The following is a 21219-nucleotide window of genomic DNA, read 5'->3' as shown; positions in this document are numbered from 1 at the left end:
TATTACTACTATTATTATTATTAATTATTACTATTATTATTAATTATTACTATTATTATTATTATTACTACTATTATTATTATTATTATTATTACTATTATTACTATTACTATTACTATTACTATTACTATTATTATTATTATTATTATTATTATTATTACTACTACTACTACTACTACTACTACTACTACTACTACTACTATTATTATTATTATTATTATTATTAATAATAATAATTTTATTATTATTATTATTATGATTATTACTACTACTATTATTATTAATTATTACTATTATTATTAATTATTACTATTATTATTATTATTATTACTATTATTATTATTATTATTATTATGATTATTATTTTTTATTATTATTATTACTATTATTACTATTATTATTTTTTTTTTTTATTATGATTATTATTATTTTTTATTATTATTATTACTATTATTACTATTATTATTACTATTATTACTATTATTATTATTATTATTATTATTATTATTATTCCCCATTTTTATCATTATACCCCAAGTCTTGCAGTACTAAGACTTTTATTATATAGAAGTTTTTATAATAAGAATAAGCTTATTTTCTTTTCCCAATTATACTAATAACAATTTTGTAGGTATGCTTCATTTAAAAAAAAAACGATCATTTTCTCATTTATTTTTATGAACTGCCTTGAAGCGTAGCATAATTATTTCGTTATTTTGATTTTGAGGTGAAATATGTTCTGAAACATGTTCTTGACCGGTTTACTGATTTACCCAGAATTGCCTGTGGCTAAGTATATAAACTGAGCTTCACAGTGATTAGAGAACAAATTAAAGAAAAAAAGAAACATAACTGAGAAAGAGAGAAGGATAGAGGGGCTGAGTGATTTTCGATGACAACAAGCGTACAGATGCCAGGCGGTGAGGAATTGAAAAGCATGCGAGGGGAGGTGGTGGGGTAGTCCTGTAATGTGAGCAAGGCCATAGGGAAATGGGTTAAGAGGTTAGAGACACACAGAGGCTCCAGTAAGTATTTGTGCTTCCTCCCCTCACCTCATGTACACTGCCTAAAAATACAGCCTACAATGAGCACAGCCATTACTCCTGTCAGCAGCTGAGAGCAGCCCAGTCATGGCCTACATTCAGCTCACACATTCCTAACCCAGTTATGAAGCATACTGATAATTCATTAAACTATGAAAACACACATAATAATTATTACACAGGGCAAGGATGTATATATGGCATCACATTTGCCCTTGCCAGCTTCCACAGCTTCGATCAATCACAAGCTTCAGCTGTTAGCTTAGCTTAAACGCACACACAAACAGCTTCAGAACAGTCAGCGTCATCCTACACATACGAACACTTGTGTATGGCTGACAATTTTGATTAGCAGAGTTATTTCTGTCAATGACTAGAAAATCCCTAAAGGTCAAACATATGCTGCGTCTTTTCAGTGGCTTTGTTCTAAATGCTAGTGAGCTAGCTAACAGTATTTTTAGGCACTCCTAGACTAAAGCTTTTCTAAGCAGTGGGTATCAAAATTACTTTGTCCTTTTATTTGTTCTGGCCAAATTGAGGCATCTAAGGCAATCACATCTATCCTTTTGCAATCCCATTCACAATGCAATAAAAAACTAAGTAAAGGGGTAGTTCCCCTTTAATATTTGACTATTTCACTTGTTACTTACTTTTTTATTATTTACAGCACCAAACAGAATATCAAAAATCAATGACGACTGTTTTTAAACATTTCAAACACTCAAAAAACATTTATTTCCATAAGAATTACATTTTACGAAAATAATGGCACAACAGTGTACATGGTTCATCTTTAAAACTGAAATATTTTACGTGATTTTTCCCCCAAATACATTAAAAGCCAACCCTGCCCCTCAGACGATTGGTCACGGCGACAGCTGACTGCGTGATTGAGCTGAATGAAATCAGCTGCAGGGCAGGGTTTGCACTTAAGTAGTTAGTGTGACAATTTCGCCCAATATTTGAAAGCTGTGTGCTCTTTTTGCACTTACAATTGGGTTGTTAGCTTAGAATACTAATGTAAAACTTATTTGTCTCTCTTTTCATGTAGGTAGCTTCCTATATGGACAGCAGTTTGTTGTGTTTTGGAGCCGTTGTTATCTGTTTTTGCCAGGGCTTGTGAACTTAGCCACAGGTTTTACTTCTGACCTTAGCTTTTCTTTCAAGCATAATCCTGTCTGATAGAAACATAAAGGGTTGAAGGAGGTTTTAGAGCAGATCCTGGCGCGCTGTGGGAATTTCAGGATGTGAGGAAAGATCAGTTTGAAGAGTAGATGGAAAGGTCACCGCTGCCTGACACATAAACACTGTTTCTGTCTCTAAAACATGCTAACAGCTCAGTTTCACGCCGTTCCAAGAGAAGGGATTAAATTTAGATTAACACAGCATTTCATTAGGAATGTGAAATCCTGCAGTATTAGTGAGAGTAACTGACATGGAACAGTATAAAGGCGTTTTATTACTAACATTAGCATGTCAAAAACAGTTACTCTACAATTTGAGTTTGCTATCTTTGCTAATGGGCACTCAATTTAGCATACAGATTTATTTATTTATTTATTTTTATTTTTTATTTATTTTTATAACTAATCACCTGGGAGTTCATGAAACATAAAAATTTATTTTTTCTTAACTGCTATTATCTTTTTTATATAGTGCCACTTTTACAAGATGTAAAATGTCTCGGAGGTCCCCAGAGTGTGTTTGTGAAGTTTTAGCTCAATACCCCACATATATATATTTTTTATAGCATGTTTAATTTGTCACTTTTTGAGGGTGAGCAAAAACACTTAGTGTGTGTGTGTCCCTTTAAATGCAAATGAGCTGCTGCTCCTAAGAAGAGGGCGGAGTTTCAAGAGCTTGTGTTAGCAGCTCCGATTACCTCAGACTCACTGAAAATGTCAGAAACTGTTCAAACTTTTATGTTCAAACTTTTATGTTCAGTCGGACAATGATGGAGAGACTCAAGAAGAAGTGACAATGTATAGAATGCAACAGGATGTTTCTGAATGGTTAGTTGATGAATTTATGTAGCTGATGTGGAGTTAACTATCTTAAAGTCATTGATTAGCATATTCTGTCATGATAATCTATAAATCGCTCCTGTGGGAACTGTTGTAAGATAGAATATATAGAGAATATATGCTGCATGAAGATAGAACAGGTATAGTTTAGTTTAATTACAGTTATAACTTGTCATGTTGTCATCTTGCTTTTATGACATGCTATTGCATTTGTGTTACGTACTGTATTGCAATAACATGGCCTCACTCCTTTGTTGCGTGTTCTCGGGGGCGGGGTTTATGTCAATTTTAGGGTTAGTGATGTCACCAACCCGGGAAGTAGCTTGTTGTAGTCCCTACCAGCCATTTGTTGTAGTCCTTAAACAGAATTCTTTAAAAGAAAATATCACCCTTTGCTTTGAACTTTGAGCGTTGTAACTTTGCAGACGTTGTTTATGCATGAACATTCCTATGAACATTCCTATGAAATTTCTTTACTTCTTTCTTAAGATTATTTTCATTAATCCACTGAGCCATACAGTGGGTATGGAAAGTATTCAGACCCCCTTAAATGTTTCACTCTTTGTTATATTGCAGCCATTTGCTAAAATCATTTAAGTTCATGTTTTTTCCTCAATGTACACACAGCACCCCATATTGAAAGAAAAACACAGAACTGTTGACATTTTTGCAGATTTATTAAAAAAGAAAAACTGAAATATCACATGGTCCGAAGTATTCAGTAGGGTTGTTCCGATTCCGATACTAGTATCGGAAATACCACCGATACCACAAAAATTTCTGGCATCGGTATCGGCGAGTATTTAAACTCACGTACCGATCCGATACCATTTTCTTAAACAATACCTAGTTGTGCCCGCTATCTTTGCTTAACGCAGCAAATCGGAAATCAATTCTTCTTCGCGGCTCAGAATGCAAACACAGGAAGTTATGCTGCGTTGCCACAAGCAACCACTGTTTAGAGCAGCGGAGAAGTGAAAACGCGCTAGCAGTATGTCTGCTGTTTGGCAGTATTTCAGACCAGTAAAACGGCGACATGTCTCATATGCAATGCTGCAATTTCGAGTGGCACAAGTATTGGCAACTTTAACACAAATAACTTAATAAAGCATTTGAAGACGCGTCATCCCGCGCAACACGATGGTTACATAAAGGCTAATGCTGCATTCACACCAGACGCGAATGAAGCGATAAGATGTGATTTACATGTTAAGTCAATGCAAAGACGCGAATTGACTTCCTGCGGCGAGATTCGCGTGAATGACGCGGTGCGAATTGAGCGATTCGGGCGTTTGATGCGCTTAATATGGAGAATGATGAGGCGTGCCAGCTTCATTCAAACAAAGAGAAAAGTTTTCAAAAGACAAATAAAGATAACCGACAAAATTGTCGGGTTTATTGTTCTGGATGACCAGCTGCTGTCAGTCGTCGAAAATGTGAGATTTTTATTTAACAAAATGGTTTCTGGACTTCAAGTTTTAAAGAGATTATTTTCTTATATAATTATATTCCTAGATTTATTTGTTGCACTGTTTTTATAGTTATATTGTAAAACTAATATACCTTTTTCAGTTTACAGTGTTAGATTTGTGGCTGCATTTGAAGTTCTTTTTCACTTAAAATAAATAAATAATATAACTGACAAATGTATGTCGTCAGATAATAAAAATACTCTAGTTCACTGTATGTTTTTGTTCTTGTTTTATTAAGGGATAAGTCTGAAGCACACCATAAATAATTCTATCAATTCATACAGGGCTAGTAGTATATATATATATATATATATATACACAGATACACACCCAGGTATCGGATCGGTACTCGGTATCGGCCGATACCCTGAGCTCAGGTATCGGAATCGGTATCGGGAATGGAAAAGGGGTATCGGAACATCTCTAGTATTCAGACCCTTTGCTGTGACACTCATATTTAACTCAGGTGCTGTCCATTTCTTCTGATCATCCTTGAGATGGTTCTACACCTTCATTTGAGTCCAGCTGTGTTTGATTATACTGATTGGACTTGATTAGGAAAGCCACACACCTGTCTATATAAGACCTTACAGCTCACAGTGCATGTCAGAGCAAATGAGAATCATGAGGTCAAAGGAACTGCCTGAAGAGCTCAGAGACAGAATTGTGGCAAGGCACAGATCTGGCCAAGCTTACAAAAAAAAATTCTGCTGCACTTAAGGTTCCTAAGAGCACAGTGGCCTCCATAATCCTTAAATGGAAGACGTTTGGGACGACCAGAACCCATCCTAGAGCTGGCCATCTGGCCAAACTGAGCTATCGGGGGAGAAGAGCCTTGGTGAGAGAGGTAAAGAAGAACCCAAAGATCACTGTGGCTGTGCTCCAGAGATGCAGTCGGGAGATGGGAGAAAGTTGTAGAAAGTCAACCATCACTGTAGCATTCCACCAGTCGGGACTTTATGGCAGAGTGGCCCGACGGAAGCCTCTCCTCAGTGCAAGACACATGAAAGCCCGCATGGAGTTTGCTAAAAAACACCTGAAGGACTCCAAGATGGTGAGAAATAAGATTCTCTGGTCTGATGAGACCAAGATAGAACTTTTTGGCCTTAATTCTAAGCGGTATGTGTGGAGAAAACCAGGCACTGCTCATCACCTGTCCAATACAGTCCCAACAGTGAAGCATGGTGGTGGCAGCATCATGCTGTGGGGGTGTTTTTCAGCTGCAGGGACAGGACGACTGGTTGCAATCGAGGGAAAGATGAATGCTGCCAAGTACAGGGATATCCTGGACGAAAACCTTCTCCAGAGTGCTCAGGATCTCAGACTGGGCCGAAGATTTACCTTCCAACAAGACAATGACCCTAAGCACACAGCTAAAATAATGAAGGAGTGGCTTCACAACAACTGACTGTTCTTGAATGGCCCAGCCAGAGCCCCGACTTAAACCCAATTGAGCATCTCTGGAGAGACCTAAAAATGGCTGTCCACCAACGTTTACCATCCAACCTGACAGAACTGGAGAGGATCTGCAAGGAGGAATGGCAGAGGATCCCCAGGTGTGAAAAACTTGTTGCATCTTTCCCAAAAAGACTCATGGCTGTATTGGATCAAAAGGGTGCTTCTACTAAATACTGAGCAAAGGGTCTGAATACTTAGGACCATGTGATATTTCAGTTTTTCTTTTTTTAAAATCTGCAAAAATGTCAACAATTCAATGTCAACAAAAAGTTTTTCTGTCAATATGGGGTGCTGTGTGTACATTAATGAGGAAAAAAATGAACTTAAATGATTTAGCAAATGGCTGCAATATAACAAAGAGTGAAAAATTTAAGGGGGCCTGAATACTTTCCGTACCCACTGTTTAGCACAGGTTTGATGTAACTGGTGACAATGACTAACTCGAGTTATTTTTTAACCCACAACAATGGCTAGCGTGATGATGGGAAATTGGGAATAGGACTCTAGTTAAAAAGGAGCACTTCCATGAGGTCAGTTAGCACATATAGACAGCACAAAAGATGACGGTGTGTTTAAAATCCAAAGATCTCTCGAAATGGACTGTCCTTAAACAGGTGGCTCTCAGTGTGATGCTCTCCAGCCCACACCAAACACGACTCGTGACTCACCGATCCCATATTAAAACTGTTCCCGCTGGTCCACATGTCCATTCGTGCAGCCTCTCAAGACATGCGGTGCATGTGAGCCTATGCAGCAACGCCTGGCAGTGACAACTCAGCCCACACGGTTAGTCACAATCAACAGCCGAACTGTTAACAATGAGTATTTTGTAATAAGTTACAGTCACTCACAAGCCCATGTGACTATGCTAACAAATGGATGAGACATCAGTGGTATGTGTGTGTGAGCAGAGCTGGAAGGATAAAGTTTAATTACAATTATAATTAAGGACTATTGATACTGATATCATGGTGGCAGGTGGCAAGGCAGCATTACAAGCCTGTGCCCTACTTAATAATAGGGTGGGCTGGCACACAGATGGACTGGCATTCTGTCAGGTAGCTTCTCTATTACTCCACCAGAACAGTGACTGATTTGTGCAGCATAAATCCACTCAGGCATTAAAAGTCCACCAATTAGCGCAGATCCATTAACATGAGCAATGACGAGTTGGAGAGGATTCAGGCTGACGGCTCCAAAAAAAGCTGCATTTCAAATGTCACTTTAAAAAAAAAAAAAAGATCCCAAACATGACTTTTCAAGCATATCCAAGACTGCATTGCCAAAATATCCTGGAGATAAACTCTAAAATCAGTTTCAAAGACCCAATTATAAATAAGTAGTACTATTCAGATGAGATTTGTTTAATAAACAATGTTTTAGTCACAGTTTTTAATTAGGATGCACCAATATTAAAATTCTGGTTGACACCGATAAGCCGATAATATTTATCTACATTTTGTCTAAAGAAATTAATACACTTTTGTCTAAATAATTAAAAAATAAAAAATAAAATTAATTATTTGTAAATGCCACAAATGAATTCGGGCATCACAACAGTAAAAAGTACCATACGAAAACTGGATATTCATTCATTTTATCAGTGTTATTAACATTAAGTTAGATAATGGTGAAGATAATCTAAATATAAAAATAGGGGAAATGAGCATGAACAATATTAAATATACAATAAATCCAGTATACAACCAATAATTAAAAGTCTTGGTCAATAACCGATATTGTACCCATAACCGTGTATTATTTCATGTACAGATTCAGATGGGACTGAAATCTTGGCCATCTCTGATTGCTTTAACTGTCTTTTTAATCTTTTATTGATTTAATTCTCTCTTTAAAGTGTATAGGGTGGTTAAATAACAAACCATTTTATGCAGAAAGCTGGTGAAAATGGTTCTAAACCCAATGACAATACCGTAACGATAACTTTCTCACTAAGCTGACTGACAGCTTTAGTTATGGTTTATAATGAAAGGTCAAAATAAATGAGAAGTTGTGAGGGGGAAAAAAAAAAAAATTAAATAATATCTCACAAATCCCAGACATTGCTACCCGGGTAGAATTTGATTTCTCAGAGGACCCCCCGAGTTATCTGAAAAACAGTAGGTAATTTTCTCTATAATTTGTACCAAGGTTGTGAAAGAAAATCACAGATGTGTTTGATTCTAAAATCTCAAAGTACATCTGTGAAACACGCATTTACCCAACCTCCTGCGGGAAAACCTGTCCAGTCTGAATAAGGCTCATGAATGCAAAAACACAGTGCCGTTGGAAGCATACTATATTATAAAGCAGGGTTAAGTGAGAGTTTGGAGGAGGCTCACCGGTGAGGTTGGTACGGGCGCTGTAGATGCCCAGGTAGCGGCTGTCAGTGTTTGGGGTGTAGCACTCGTACATGCCCTGGTCAGTGGCCTGCAGCTTGGTGATGTGCAGCACGACAGAGTCTCCGCTCAGCCTCTCGATGTAGATTTCCTTGCTGTTGACACGCTGGGCGTACAAGGCATAGGCGTAGTTGTGCTGGGACGTGCTCACGATACGGATCTCTCGGTCGGGAGCGGTGTACAGGTACATGGACCACTCAAAGTCTTGTTCCACTCCTTCCTTGTAGCCGGTCACATTACACCAGATGGTGATGTGAGAGCCTTCCGTTCGAATCAAGGGCCCCGGCTGAACTGTGACCTGCCGCTGGGCCGAGCAAGAGCTCACTGTAAGACAGACAGAAGGAGGGGTCAGTAGTGGTCAAATGTGACTATATTCAATATAAACATTTCAATATTTTCATATTTGCTCTGAAATTACTTTAAAAGGTGTTTTTCAATTAGGTAAACTATCATTTTAACCAAACAGCTGTTTATGCAAAAAGATTCAAAATGTTTAAAGTAAGAACTAAACCAGTCAAAATCTATTTCAGAATCATTTTGTTATAGTCTTGATAAGAAGTCCAATCCTGTCTGATAAGAAACCCTTCAAGCTTTTGAGTGCTTGTAATGTGTTTATGTGTGTGTGTGTGTGGAATTTGCAGTGTGAAGAACCATCGGCTCTTCAAGAAATCAAGTGGCTTTCAGCCAAGAGACCCATTACACACTAAACACAGCCCTCAATAGAATCATAGTGAACTACGGCCCCTTCAAGAAACACACCGTGTCTCTGCTGCGATCAAAAAACACGCTGTAAATGCTACAATTAAGACACAAATAAAGGTCAAAATGTGAGCAGCTCATAACGAATTCATATAAACCCACTCAGCTCAAGTTTCATATAATAAAAAAAAAAGCTGTGCAGAAAACCTGCTTAGCAAGAGATGTGCCCAGATAGACCTGAGATTTTTCCTTGTACAGCACTAACCTATCTGATGCAGAAGATACCAAATAACACTTCTGCTAAAAAAATGAACCGTTCTTTAGGTTTGTGTTGGATAGGAAAACATTGAGGAGAATATTTTATCAAACTGGACAGACTTTTTAAACAGACGATCTTTTCTCCATGCGAGCAATAAGAAATTAGTTGAATGATTACTGATCTTATTTTTGACAAAATAACTAGCCTGATTTGGAAACATGCAAAACACAGGACCAAAGACAAACACATTTTAAAGTTTTAACAGCATTTTGGTGCAGATGAGTGAATGGTAGCGAAATGTGAATAGCAGATGCAGAACATTCACTAGAAAAGGTAATCTGGCAATTTTAATGCAATTTAATGGGTTTCATGTGTGAAAGTGGCAATTATTCATCTTTGTGTGTGTCTAAAGTTGTTATTTTCCTGCTAAATTATGTTTATAATATAAAATATGATATAATAATATTACAAATTTGGAGAATATATTTGGAAATGCACATTTACTCCTGATATTTTTTTGTATATTTGTCATTAATGTATAGTTCAATGAGCCTTATCTATGTACCTATAAATACATTTGAAATTATTTGAACAAAAAAACAATTATTTACATAACATTATTATTAACCATATTAATTATTATTAATTAACATCAGACTTTTAAAAAAAATAAGTTTTATCATTATTAGGGAATTATTAGGAACTATGAACTTGTTGATCAATTTTAATCTACATTGTAAACAAATGTAAACTACACAATGTAAATTTTCTTTCAGAAAACAGTAAAAATGCTACTGTAAAAACATGTTAACTGTGAATTGCATTACCATATTTATGCAATTAATTGGTTAACTAAACATTGGGTTATATGTAAATTTACTGTAAAATTCTGTCAAATTTATCAATACGGTTATGATTTTATTTCAGTTATATAGTTTTGTTACTTTAATTTTTCTTTCTATTTAGTTAATGTTAATTATATTATTTTAGTGTTGTGTGTGCTACCCTGATGGTGTTTTGTTCACAGGACGCACAAGTGGCATTACTTCCTTTACTTTTCAGAAGTTTTACAGCATCTGTATCTCTGAGACAATGACAACACCTCTCTGAGAATAATGAATATTCTGTACAGAGTGAAAGATGGCAAGCGATATGTTAACGTCGTCCGAGTTTGACAAAAACGTAGGATAAAGGAAGACAAGTGTGAACAGTTGGAGTTGAGGGAACAGCGAGAAAGTCATTCCCCGGATGTCATTGTCCAATCTGTAACAGAAAAAAAAAGACGCAGCCCATCTGCTAGCGCGTCCCGTCTGGTACGGGTCTGTGACAATGAGTGAGCGTGTGTGGGTGAACGCTCCCCATGCCTCAGAAGAGATGTCAGTGATTTAATTACTTCTAAATATGCACATGCATCTGCATCTCCAGGCCATCCCATAGTGAACTGAAAGTGGCTTTTATCACTTTCTTTATCCGTTTCCTTCCCTCTCGTAACCCTTGTACGCCCACACACGCCTGTGCTTTACTCATACCAGCCGCCTACACACACAAACACTCAAAAAGTAAAAAAAACACACCACAATGAAACAGCATCCTAGTGCTCTGTCAGTACGAACAGCTCAATAGAACAGCTCCAGACAGAAGGGTTAGCTGACTGTTAGTAGGGTTATTTGTGTGCAGCACTATTGCACAACCATGCAAGTGGGAATTTACACTTCCCAAGGTGATCTGATGTTTCATTCCCTGGATTTCTCTCACCCCATGACATCAGGCTTTGTGTGCAAGTCCCATGTTTACGCTCTGCCAACCTGGCTCCCCATGAACACCTTCATGTGCAATATATTGTTCTCTATTCAGTATGATATATAGTTCAACAATAGAGTCAAACTAGACTCACAGAGATAGGCATAAGGACTAGACCACATTGTGGCATATTGCAAGTCAAGAACCGCCTACATAGATCGGTTGGAGCCGTCTGATGATATGTAAAGCAACTAATTATAAGTTATGTACAAATACATTACATTATAGCACAGACATAACTCTTCAAAACACAGCAAAATTGATATGGTTGTGCTTGACAATATCTCAACTAATTGCCTCACATAAAATTCATTAAGATTCATTAAGATTTACACTACCTTTTGACATTAAAAGAAATTAATACTTTTTTTTCCAGCAATTATATATTAAATGGTTCAAAAGTAATAGTAAAGATATTTATAATGTTACAAAAGCTTTCCATTTCAAATAAATGCTGTTCTTTTGAATTTTCTACCCAAATAATCATAGTTTTCACAAAAACATTAAGCAGCACAACTGTTTTCAACATTGATAATAATAAGAAATGTTTCTTGAGCAGCAAATCAGCATATTAGAATGATTTCTGAAGGATCATGTGACAATGAAGACTGGAGTAATGATGCTGAAAATTCAGCTTTGCCATCACAGGAATAAATTACAGATTAAAATATATTAAAAGAGAAAACAATTATATTAAAATCTAATAATATTTCATATTGAAATATTATAATATTATAATAGTATTTCGGCTCAGCGGCAATATTTCAATATTTCAAGGTCACTGTTTTTACTGTATTTTTGATCAAATAAATGCAGCCTTTTGCAACCTCTTTCACAAACATCTTAAGAAACCTTCTTAAGAAACCTACACTTTTAATATACAACGGAAGTGTATATTATCCTGGTACTTGTGTTTTTACATTGTTGGACTTGCAGTATAAAAAAAACGATGTAATTCAGCCATCATAATTTACATAGCAACCAACCAATCACTGGCAAGATTACACTTTTTCCGTGTGTAGTAAGCATCAGACGTTCAGTGAACTGTCTGTAGGTATTCTGCAACTTTAGGTCTGATCCTAGGGCCAAACTCTGACTCTCTTTCTCAACTCTGACATTTACATTCCCACAGACCCTTTAAAATTCACCTTTTTTGGCACTTGATATCTGTGTCACTCACTTTTGGTATTCTCATTTCAACCATCTGCCTTATTGAAGATGTGGCCCCTGGTCTGTCTGCTGAAGTTTCGCTTCGCTGTGCCAAAGTCCTCACAGCTACTGTTCATGCTACTCAATAAGTCTGAGACTCAAAGACTGGCTAGGAGACAGTTACCCTGAAACAAGACTTTACCTGTCAGCACAGTTCACTGCAAGAGTCCCGATTGTTACGCAGTTCACCATGCACTAAGAAATTGAGTTTGCTCGTACATTTGTCAGTGTGATTTAAGGAGTTTGAAACTCTTCACAGAATCATTTTGTCACATCATTTCAAAGAGCATCTACATCAACACACAACATTGTTGTGTTTATTCCAAATGAACGCTGCAGTTCTGTCGTCTGCCACTTTAAATACTCGAGCTCTTTAAAGCGAGATGGATTCAAATTGGCTGTTAATGTTTTTATTGTACTTCAGCTGCAAAAAATTGTTCTGAAAGCGATTCCAACAGTATAATTTATCTGTGCCATTATCGTTAAAGCTGTGGTGTGAAGTGGACTTGCTATTCTTTTATATTTAGAATGATTTTTAGATCTATATCTTTATAGTAGTGCTGTCATATCGATTAATCGTGAATAATCACATTTAACATAACAGTTAACATAATGTGTGTGTGGGTGTGTGTGCACAGTATACATATTGTATACGCATGTTATCGTCCGACTGGACTTTACAGTATGTGGATGCAAAATGTAATCAAACAGGGTATAGATATGTAAGAGCACCAGGGTCCATTTTGTAATTCCAGCACGCATGGAGCGACAGGCCAGCATTTAAGCCCTGTCGTTCAACGGATGAAAGCGACAGCCTGCTAAACCGTGAAACATCAGTCTGATTTCTGCAGGATGAAGATTTCATATGACATATTAAAACCAGAGACATTTCGGAGATATTTAACCAGAACATTCATGTCAGGCTCATTCGCCTTTTTGAGCTCAACTGATGAAAGCAGCATTTTCATGTGGGTCACAGAAGACTTCCCCAGAATAACCATCTCTGGCCTGCCATCAGCTCTGCGGCATTAAATATGGATCACATATAAAACACCACGAGTTTCTAACACCACGTGCTCTCTCTCTCTCTCCTGTGGAGGAGGAGAGGGACATAAATGAGTTTTGTAATGGTTTCAAATACAATACATTTTAATACTAGTTTACAGTACTTCATTGCAGTACACCACAGGAACTTTTCCTCCTCTGGGCACAAGAGAAAGGCTTTATGAAAGTTTCATTTCACAGTCTATAGCTTCTGATTCATGATCCTGAGCAACCTTATACTTTTGACAGCAATAAACCTCACTAAACTGTTTAAACCCTCATCCAGCAATACTAAAGTCCTGCTAATTAGCCAGTATACAGTACATTAATCATTTGCAGCCAATTATTATCCTTTTTTTCTTTTTTAGGGATATGATCTGTTTCTTAACCATTCTTTTAGTAGTCTACTTCTATAGTACTTTTTTGGTTAAAATTATTAGTCCTAACTAGCCTATATATTTAAAAAAAAAAAAAAAAAAAAAAAAAAAAAACAACTCACCCTCACATTGTCCCAAACCTGTAAGGCCTCAAAAGGTGCAATGACATTGCTGCCAATGTGTAGTTCAGAAACCCTCGGATTTCATCAAAAATATCTTAATTTGTGTTCCGAAGATGAATGAAGGTCTTACAGGTTTGGGACGACATGAGGGTTAGTAATTAATGACAGAAATGTCATTTTTTGGGTGAACTAACCCTTTAAGCTTCCAAAAAAGACCAAAAAAAGCACAATTAAAAAAAAAAAAAAAAAAAAAAAAAAAAAAAAAAGACAGTCGACATGTTGAACTGGACCAGCCAACTCGCTGAAAATATTGTACACAAAAGAATGATTCAGTCACAAATAAGATATTGCTACTTCTTTCACAAACACCCCAAAAAGAGTTCTGGTGGATGTCAATACAAACATAAAGTATATAAAATCAACGTTTGTTTGTTTGTTTGTTTGTTTGTCATTTTAATTGGAGATTGACTGACCAGTCACTTTCATTATACTGGAAAGACTTGACAGAATATTTTTGAAAAACTGACCTTGAGTGTTCCCTGGAAGAAAGTTAGAAAGAAAAGTCAGTATGAAATGGAAGTTGCAATCATCTTTTTAATATTTCATATCATATCTTTTATAACAGCCACTGCAATATTTCATAATAAATAAGAATTCTGTTTTTTGACAGTCACTTTTTTTTACATTCTTTCAAATTTATTTTAATAATCTTAATACCTTTAATGAATCATTAACTAAATCATTTAGACTAAGTATTTTTTGACAAATGAAATCACTGAATTAGAATCAGTTCTGGGTTCCCAACCATAATTATTACCCTACATAAGGTAAAAAGAGTCCCACGGGAACATATAAACAGAACACAAAAACATCAACCGGTTCAAAACCACAACAACAATTAAAGAAAGAAGACAACGTGGGTAGATGATAGACAAAGAATAAGAGAGCAAAGTAGATCACGAAGGATCAAATGCGGTCAATATTGCAAAGATCAAAAGAAAATATGCCTGAAAGGCAAGAACAATTGAGGGAGACCATGCAGGAGACTACAGTCTAGTCTTTGGTCAGCACAAAAAGTCTCTGATAAATACTGGTACATGAGAGACAACCACTTTCCCAAGCCTGCTGTTTGTCTTGCTTTAATTGCCTCTCACACATCGAGTCCTAAAGCACTTTAATGGAACCACTGTGTATACGGACACAAGCCATGACGCCGTGCCTCCCAGCCCAAGAGAGTAACTCAATATCCCTCAAAAGGCATTCTCATATACACACAAAGCTCTGGTGCTTTAACAGGACACACACATGGAACAAATTGGCCCAAACCATTACCACCATAACCACACCTCACAAACTCCAAACTCAGCGGAGCAATTACGAAAATCTCTTCTGCTCATTTGATGCAGGCCAGAGTGCAAGCACTTATTCACAAGGAGAGCAAAAAAGGTGCTTGGCGGGAAACGATAGCCAATTAGAGGAGGCTGCAGAGAGGCAAATGACCAGAAGAGGGGATCATGTTGAGAAGGAATACAAGTTCATGGCACTTGGCAAACCAAAATCCAATTTCTTTTGTCTATATGTGTGACATAGATCTCATTTTTCTGAGTAGTGTGAACACACAAAAAAAAATCCAATCTTTTCAATCTGATTTGGGCAGCTTTGATATGTGGTCCTTGATCTGATTATGTGTCCAATCTGTGGCCATGTGACCTGAGCATAACCTATCAGATGGGAATTGAATGGTTTCTTTAACAGCTTCTTTCTTTTGTTATGTACACGTAAGCAGTGCACGTGACTTACTGTTTTGGTAAATGTGCACATGTGGGTCCTTTCATGGTAACTGTCTGTTCAAGTCTGTCGTAAGTGTGATGTGGAAAATCTAAAAGAAATGAGATCACATTTGAGAAAAAATAAAGCAGTAATGCTTTAAGGCAGAGGTCTCCAAACTTGGTCCTGGAGGGGCACTGTCCTGCAAGGCTTAGCTCAAACCCCAATTAAACACACCTGAACCAGCTAATCAAGGTCTTACTAGGCATACAAGAAACTTTCAAGCAGGTGAGTTGGACTTGGTTGGAGCTAAACTCTGCAGGACAGCGACCCTCCAGGGCCGAGATTGGAGACCTCTGCTTTAAGGTGCTGACTTTCTGTCTGTTATCTTAGAGCTGAGCTGAATCAGAAGGGAGCACTTGGATATGTTTAAGGTTTAACAGAGCTTGGCTGTGTAAAGAGCCACAGATTTAAGAAGCCTGTCCCAGCAGGAGATAAGAAAAAACCAGGGACTGAGGTTTCAGAAGAGAGGTGCAAGATTAGTGTCACATAAAATATAGAAGTCAGTGCCCATGCATTTAGTTACTGCGCCAAAGTACATAAACTGAGAGAAATGCAAGCCAGCAGACCTATTGGCTGTTGAGTCTCTGAGAATGTAATTAGACTAACACTAAAGCAATAAAGTAGGCTACATTATCCACATGTCATGGCTTTCTTGACACAGCTGAGGCCTCCTTATGCTCAACTTCAAATCATTAGACAACTAACAACATAAGCCAAATCGAAGGAAGTAAGGAAGTAAGGAAAATGAATGAAGTAAGGAAGTAAGGAAAATGAATGAATGAAGTAAGTAAGGAAAATGAATGAATGAAGGAAGTAAGGCAAATGAAGGAAACAAGGAAGGAAGGAAGGAAGGAAGGAAGGAAGGAAGGAAGGAAGGAAGGAAGGAAGGAAGGAAGGAAGGAAGGAAGGAAAATTAATTAACGAAGGAAGGAAAATTAAGGAATGAAGGAAGGAAGGAAAATTAAGGAATGAAGGAAGGAAGGAAGGAAAATTAATGAATGAAGGAAGGAAGGAAAATTAATTGAATGAAGGAAGGAAGGAAGGAAAATTAATGAATGAAGGAAGGAAGGAAGGAAGGAAGGAAGGAAGGAAGGAAGGAAGGAAAGGAAAATTAAGGAAGAAAGGAAGGACAATTAATTAATGAAGGAAGGAAAATTAAGGAAGGAAGGAAGGAAAGAAAATTAATGAAGGAAGGGAAGGAAGGAAGGAACATTAATGAATGAATGAAGGAAAGAAAATTAATGAATGAATGAAGGAAGGAAAATTAATGAAGGAAGGAAGGAAGGAAGGAAGGAAGGAAGGAAGGAAGGAAGGAAGGAAGGAAGGAAGGAAAATGAATGAATGAAGGAAGGAAAATTAATGAAGGAAGGAAGGAAGGAAGGAAATGAAGGAAGGAAATGAAGGAAGGAAGGAAATGAAGGAAGGAAGGAAGGAAGGAAGGAAGGAAGGAAGGAAGGAAGGAACATTAATGAATGAATGAAGGAAAATTAATGAATGAATGAAGGAAAGAAAATTAATGAATGAATGAAGGAAAGAAAATTAATGAATGAATGAAGGAAGGAAAATTAATGAAGGAAGGAAGGAAGGAAATGAAGGAAGGAAGGAAGGAAGGAAGGAAAGAAAGGAAAATTAAGGAAGAAAGGAAGGACAATTAATTAATGAAGGAAGGAAAATTAAGGAAGGAAGGAAGGAAGCAAGCAAGGAAGGAAGGAAGGAAGGAAGGAAAGAAAATTAATGAAGGAAGGAAGGAAGGAAGGAAGGAAGGAACATTAATGAATGAATGAAGGAAAGAAAATTAATGAATGAATGAAGGAAGGAAAATTAATGAAGGAAGGAAGGAAGGAAGGAAGGAAGGAAGGAAAATGAATGAAGGAAGGAAGGAAGGAAGGAAATGAAGGAAGGAAGGAAGGAAGGAAGGAAGGAAGGAAATGAAGGAAGGAAGGAAGGAAGGAAGGAAGGAAGGAAGGAAGGAAGGAAGGAAGGAAGGAAGGAACATTAATGAATGAATGAAGGAAGGAAAATTAATGAATGAATGAAGGAAAGAAAATTAATGAATGAATGAAGGAAGGAAAATTAATGAAGGAAGGAAGGAAGGAAGGAAGGAAGGAAGGAAGGAAGGAAGGAAGGAAGGAAGGAAGGAAGGAAGGAAAATTAATGAAGGAAGGAAGGAAAATTAATGAAGGAAGGAAGGAAGGAAGGAAGGAAGGAAGGAAATGAAGGAAGGAAGGAAGGAAGGAAGGAAGGAAGGAAGGAAGGAAGGAAGGAAGGAAGGAAGGAAGGAAGGAAGGAAATGAAGGAAGGAAGGAAGGAAGGAAGGAAGGAAGGAAGGAAGGAAGGAAGGAAGGAAGGAAGGAAGGAAGGAAGGAAGGAAGGAAGGAAGGAAGGAAGGAATTTGCTAAATTAAAATTCTACAATATTTTGAATATTTCAGAAATGAGAAAAAATAAGGATTATTTGCGGATGGTCCTCATTTGTAAAAAATGAGGACCATCTCTCATATATATATATATATATATATATATATATATATATATATATTAGAGTGTGTGTGTGTGTGTGTGTGTGTGTGTGTGTGTGTGTGTGTGTGTGTGTGTGTGTGTGTGTGTATATATATATATATATATATTATTGAGCAGCAAATCAGCATATTAGAATGATTTCTGAAGGATCATGTGACACTGAAGACTGGAGTAACGATGCTGAAAATTCAGCTTTGCATCACAGGAATAAATTACTTTGTCAAATATATTTAAATAGTACAGTTATTTTAAATTGTAATAATATTTCACAATATTACTGTTTTTACTGTATTTTTAATTAAATAAATGTAGCCTTGGTGAGCAGACAAAACTTCTTTTAAAAACATTAAAAATCTTAGTGGTTCCAAACTTTTGGACTGTACTGTATATATATATATATATATATATATATATAAATAAATAAATATATGTATATATTTACACACACACACACACACACATATATACAGTGTATAATAAAAATAAAGAAAATGCAGCATTTTTTTGTAAAAATGCAGGAAAAAAAAAAAAAAAAAAAAAAATCAATCCAAGTATATGGAATTTCCCCATTTAGATAGCTAAGTAAAGAGAAAAGCATATGCGCTGCCTCTTCCAGGCCAGGACAGGGACTCTAGTCAGCACCTCAGCTGTGCTGCATTAAAAACAACACAGGTCTTTTAGTACAGGCAGACTGGGGGGGCACACTGCTTCCTGTGTGTGTGCGGGTGAGCAGCTGGCAGCACAGCTGTACTGGTGTGTGTGCGCGCATTTCGATGAATGAGTTTTGAAAAGTATTATCTATATTTAAGAACGGGAGTTATTTTTTTAACTGTTCAATGGCAGACAGAGAGGGAAAAAAGCTCTGTGGGCTACACCCCCAATGGGAGGACAGGAAACGAGGAGTAAGACAGCAAGCTCTGGGTTTGATTAGATCAATACAAAAGCATTCTGTGAACAAGACATGACCACAGCAGTCCTGATATCTGCTCTGTGGGGATGAAAGAACAGGTGAATCCTGGTCTCGTTGTTCTGTTGAGTGGGTTGTACTAAGACTAAGCCTCTGTTCCAAAATCATTCAAAGGCATCATAGGAGTGTTCCCACGGTAAAAGCTGTTCCATAAGGTAGGTAGCACAATTATGAGATACTTTCTTTTGGAAAGCAGCACTGCATGTATTCTTTGAAGAGAAAATTGTGTGTGTATGTGTGTACAGTATGTGCAAGAGTGTCATATGCAGATGCAGTGTCTGGAGAAAAACATGTAGCATGTAATATACTGAGGGGGAGACAGGCTGCATGGTTTCTAGGGTAGAGAACAGAACAGGGCAGCAGGAAATAAAGAGAAGTACACAGATCATCATGATGAACCAAAGGAGGTAAAATGAGTGTGCATTAGGAGACCGTAGGCCCACAGAGTAGTTGGGAAACATCGGCAGTAGACTGTGGATGTAATTTGTGCAACCGCTGCTTGCGGGCACTGGATCGGGGCAAAAATGCATCCTAGCAAAAAAATAAAGTGCAAGTGAGACATTAGGACAAACGGTGTGTCTTTAGGCACAATTCACTTCATCAATAAATCACCATAGTAGCATTTTTTAAGTTAATGCATGCTGGCCTCTTTCTTTCAGTCTCCCATTCACTTCCATCACACTGGCAGTCAATGGACTTGCGCCTCCGAGCAGGAGCGTACATACCAGGAAAGGCTATTTAGATGAAAAATGAACGGCCTCATACACCGAGCTGCACCCAGCCAGTCGAAAAAACGATATGAAATGGAAGACATTCATTTCTGGGTGTGTGGAGCCATATTTACAATATATGCAAAGCTACTCCATCTTTATTCCCCACCCCTCCAGCACTTTCATTGTGCTGTTTTGTCAGGCCCTCAGTCTCGGGATACTTTTTTATTCCTTGAGCTCATAAATCCATCCTGAATTTCTTTCTGTTTTTTTTCTCTGTTTTTTTTTGCAAAAGCGCAGTTTAATGGGATTTGCATTCTGAGTGTGACATCATTTCAGAAACATCACTGCTCAAGGCTCTTAAGATGAGACAAAATCTTCCCATAAACTCAAACAGCCCTGTTGATATTATTTAAATGAATTAAATGCAATAAGCACAAATTTGAAAAGGAGGCCCAAAGGAATGCAAGCGGTTTTAGACCTCATTTTAAATCACGTCCCGTTGCATTGTGGGATGGCTTTCACAATTTGATACATTTCTGGAGAGCTGTCTGCCAAGGCAAGAGTCTCTTTCTCTAGATGGGCATATAAGAACCACTGCAGGACAGAAAACACGGCGCCTCGCTGTCTGACTGATGCTAAAAGGAATGACCACAGTAACAAAGCATTGTGGGCACTGTAGATGGTCCAGTTCTAAGTCACAAATTAGCCTTCACAGACAAGAGGAAGATATATGACAGAGTGAGGCTGTGAGAAGCCTCAGCATCTAGAGTATTCCAGTAACAATGAGCACTATAAAGGGATAGCTAATTTAAAGGGATAGCTCAAAAAAAAATTTAATTGTCATCATTTACTCATCCTCATGTCATTCCAAACTTACTTTCTGCCCTGACTGAAACAATAAAGTAGTTTAGCATAATGTACAAACTGTATTTATTCATTACAATGAAATTGGATAAGGGATTAGGTTTTGTCAATCTCCAAAAAGTGCCATAAAAAAAAATGTAGTCCATACTCCATACTACTTGTACACAAGTTGTCTAAATACAATAGCTGTGTAAGGAACAGAGATTTTTTGTTGGGGAGGGGATATTCATTGGAAGAAAGAAATTACTACTTTGTTCAGTTTAGATGCATTAAATTCATCAAAGTTTCAGTAATATACATATTTAAATGATTTTTCTTTATCTTTAATCAGGCATACTCTCATAAGTCAGTGACCCATAAAATAACTCCTTCAATGTTCAAAGGAAGAAAAAGAAACTCATATGGATTTCAAAAGACAAG

General features: G+C 37.1%; 1 protein-coding gene across 2 annotated transcripts in view; it reads right to left on the bottom strand.

The window, feature by feature from the left end:
• igsf3 (immunoglobulin superfamily, member 3) overlaps positions 1-21219 on the bottom strand; it is a 187696-nt gene that overhangs the window by 135308 nt on the left and 31169 nt on the right. The window contains exons 1-2 of one of the 2 annotated variants that reach the window (XM_048193203.1): positions 15707-15798; positions 8340-8720 (exon numbers count right to left, since the gene is read on the bottom strand). In XM_048193203.1, the coding sequence (XP_048049160.1) occupies positions 8340-8720; position 15707 (382 nt within the window). In that variant the 5' untranslated portion in view covers positions 15708-15798. Of the gene's footprint in view, positions 1-8339; positions 8721-15706; positions 15799-21219 lie in introns of those variants that run through there. The other variant, XM_048193202.1, reaches the window with a different exon arrangement.

This window comes from Megalobrama amblycephala, linkage group LG6 (assembly GCF_018812025.1).
Source record: "Megalobrama amblycephala isolate DHTTF-2021 linkage group LG6, ASM1881202v1, whole genome shotgun sequence".
Classification (NCBI taxonomy): Eukaryota; Metazoa; Chordata; class Actinopteri; order Cypriniformes; family Xenocyprididae; genus Megalobrama; species Megalobrama amblycephala.
This window is presented reverse-complemented; position numbering and strand designations above follow the sequence as displayed.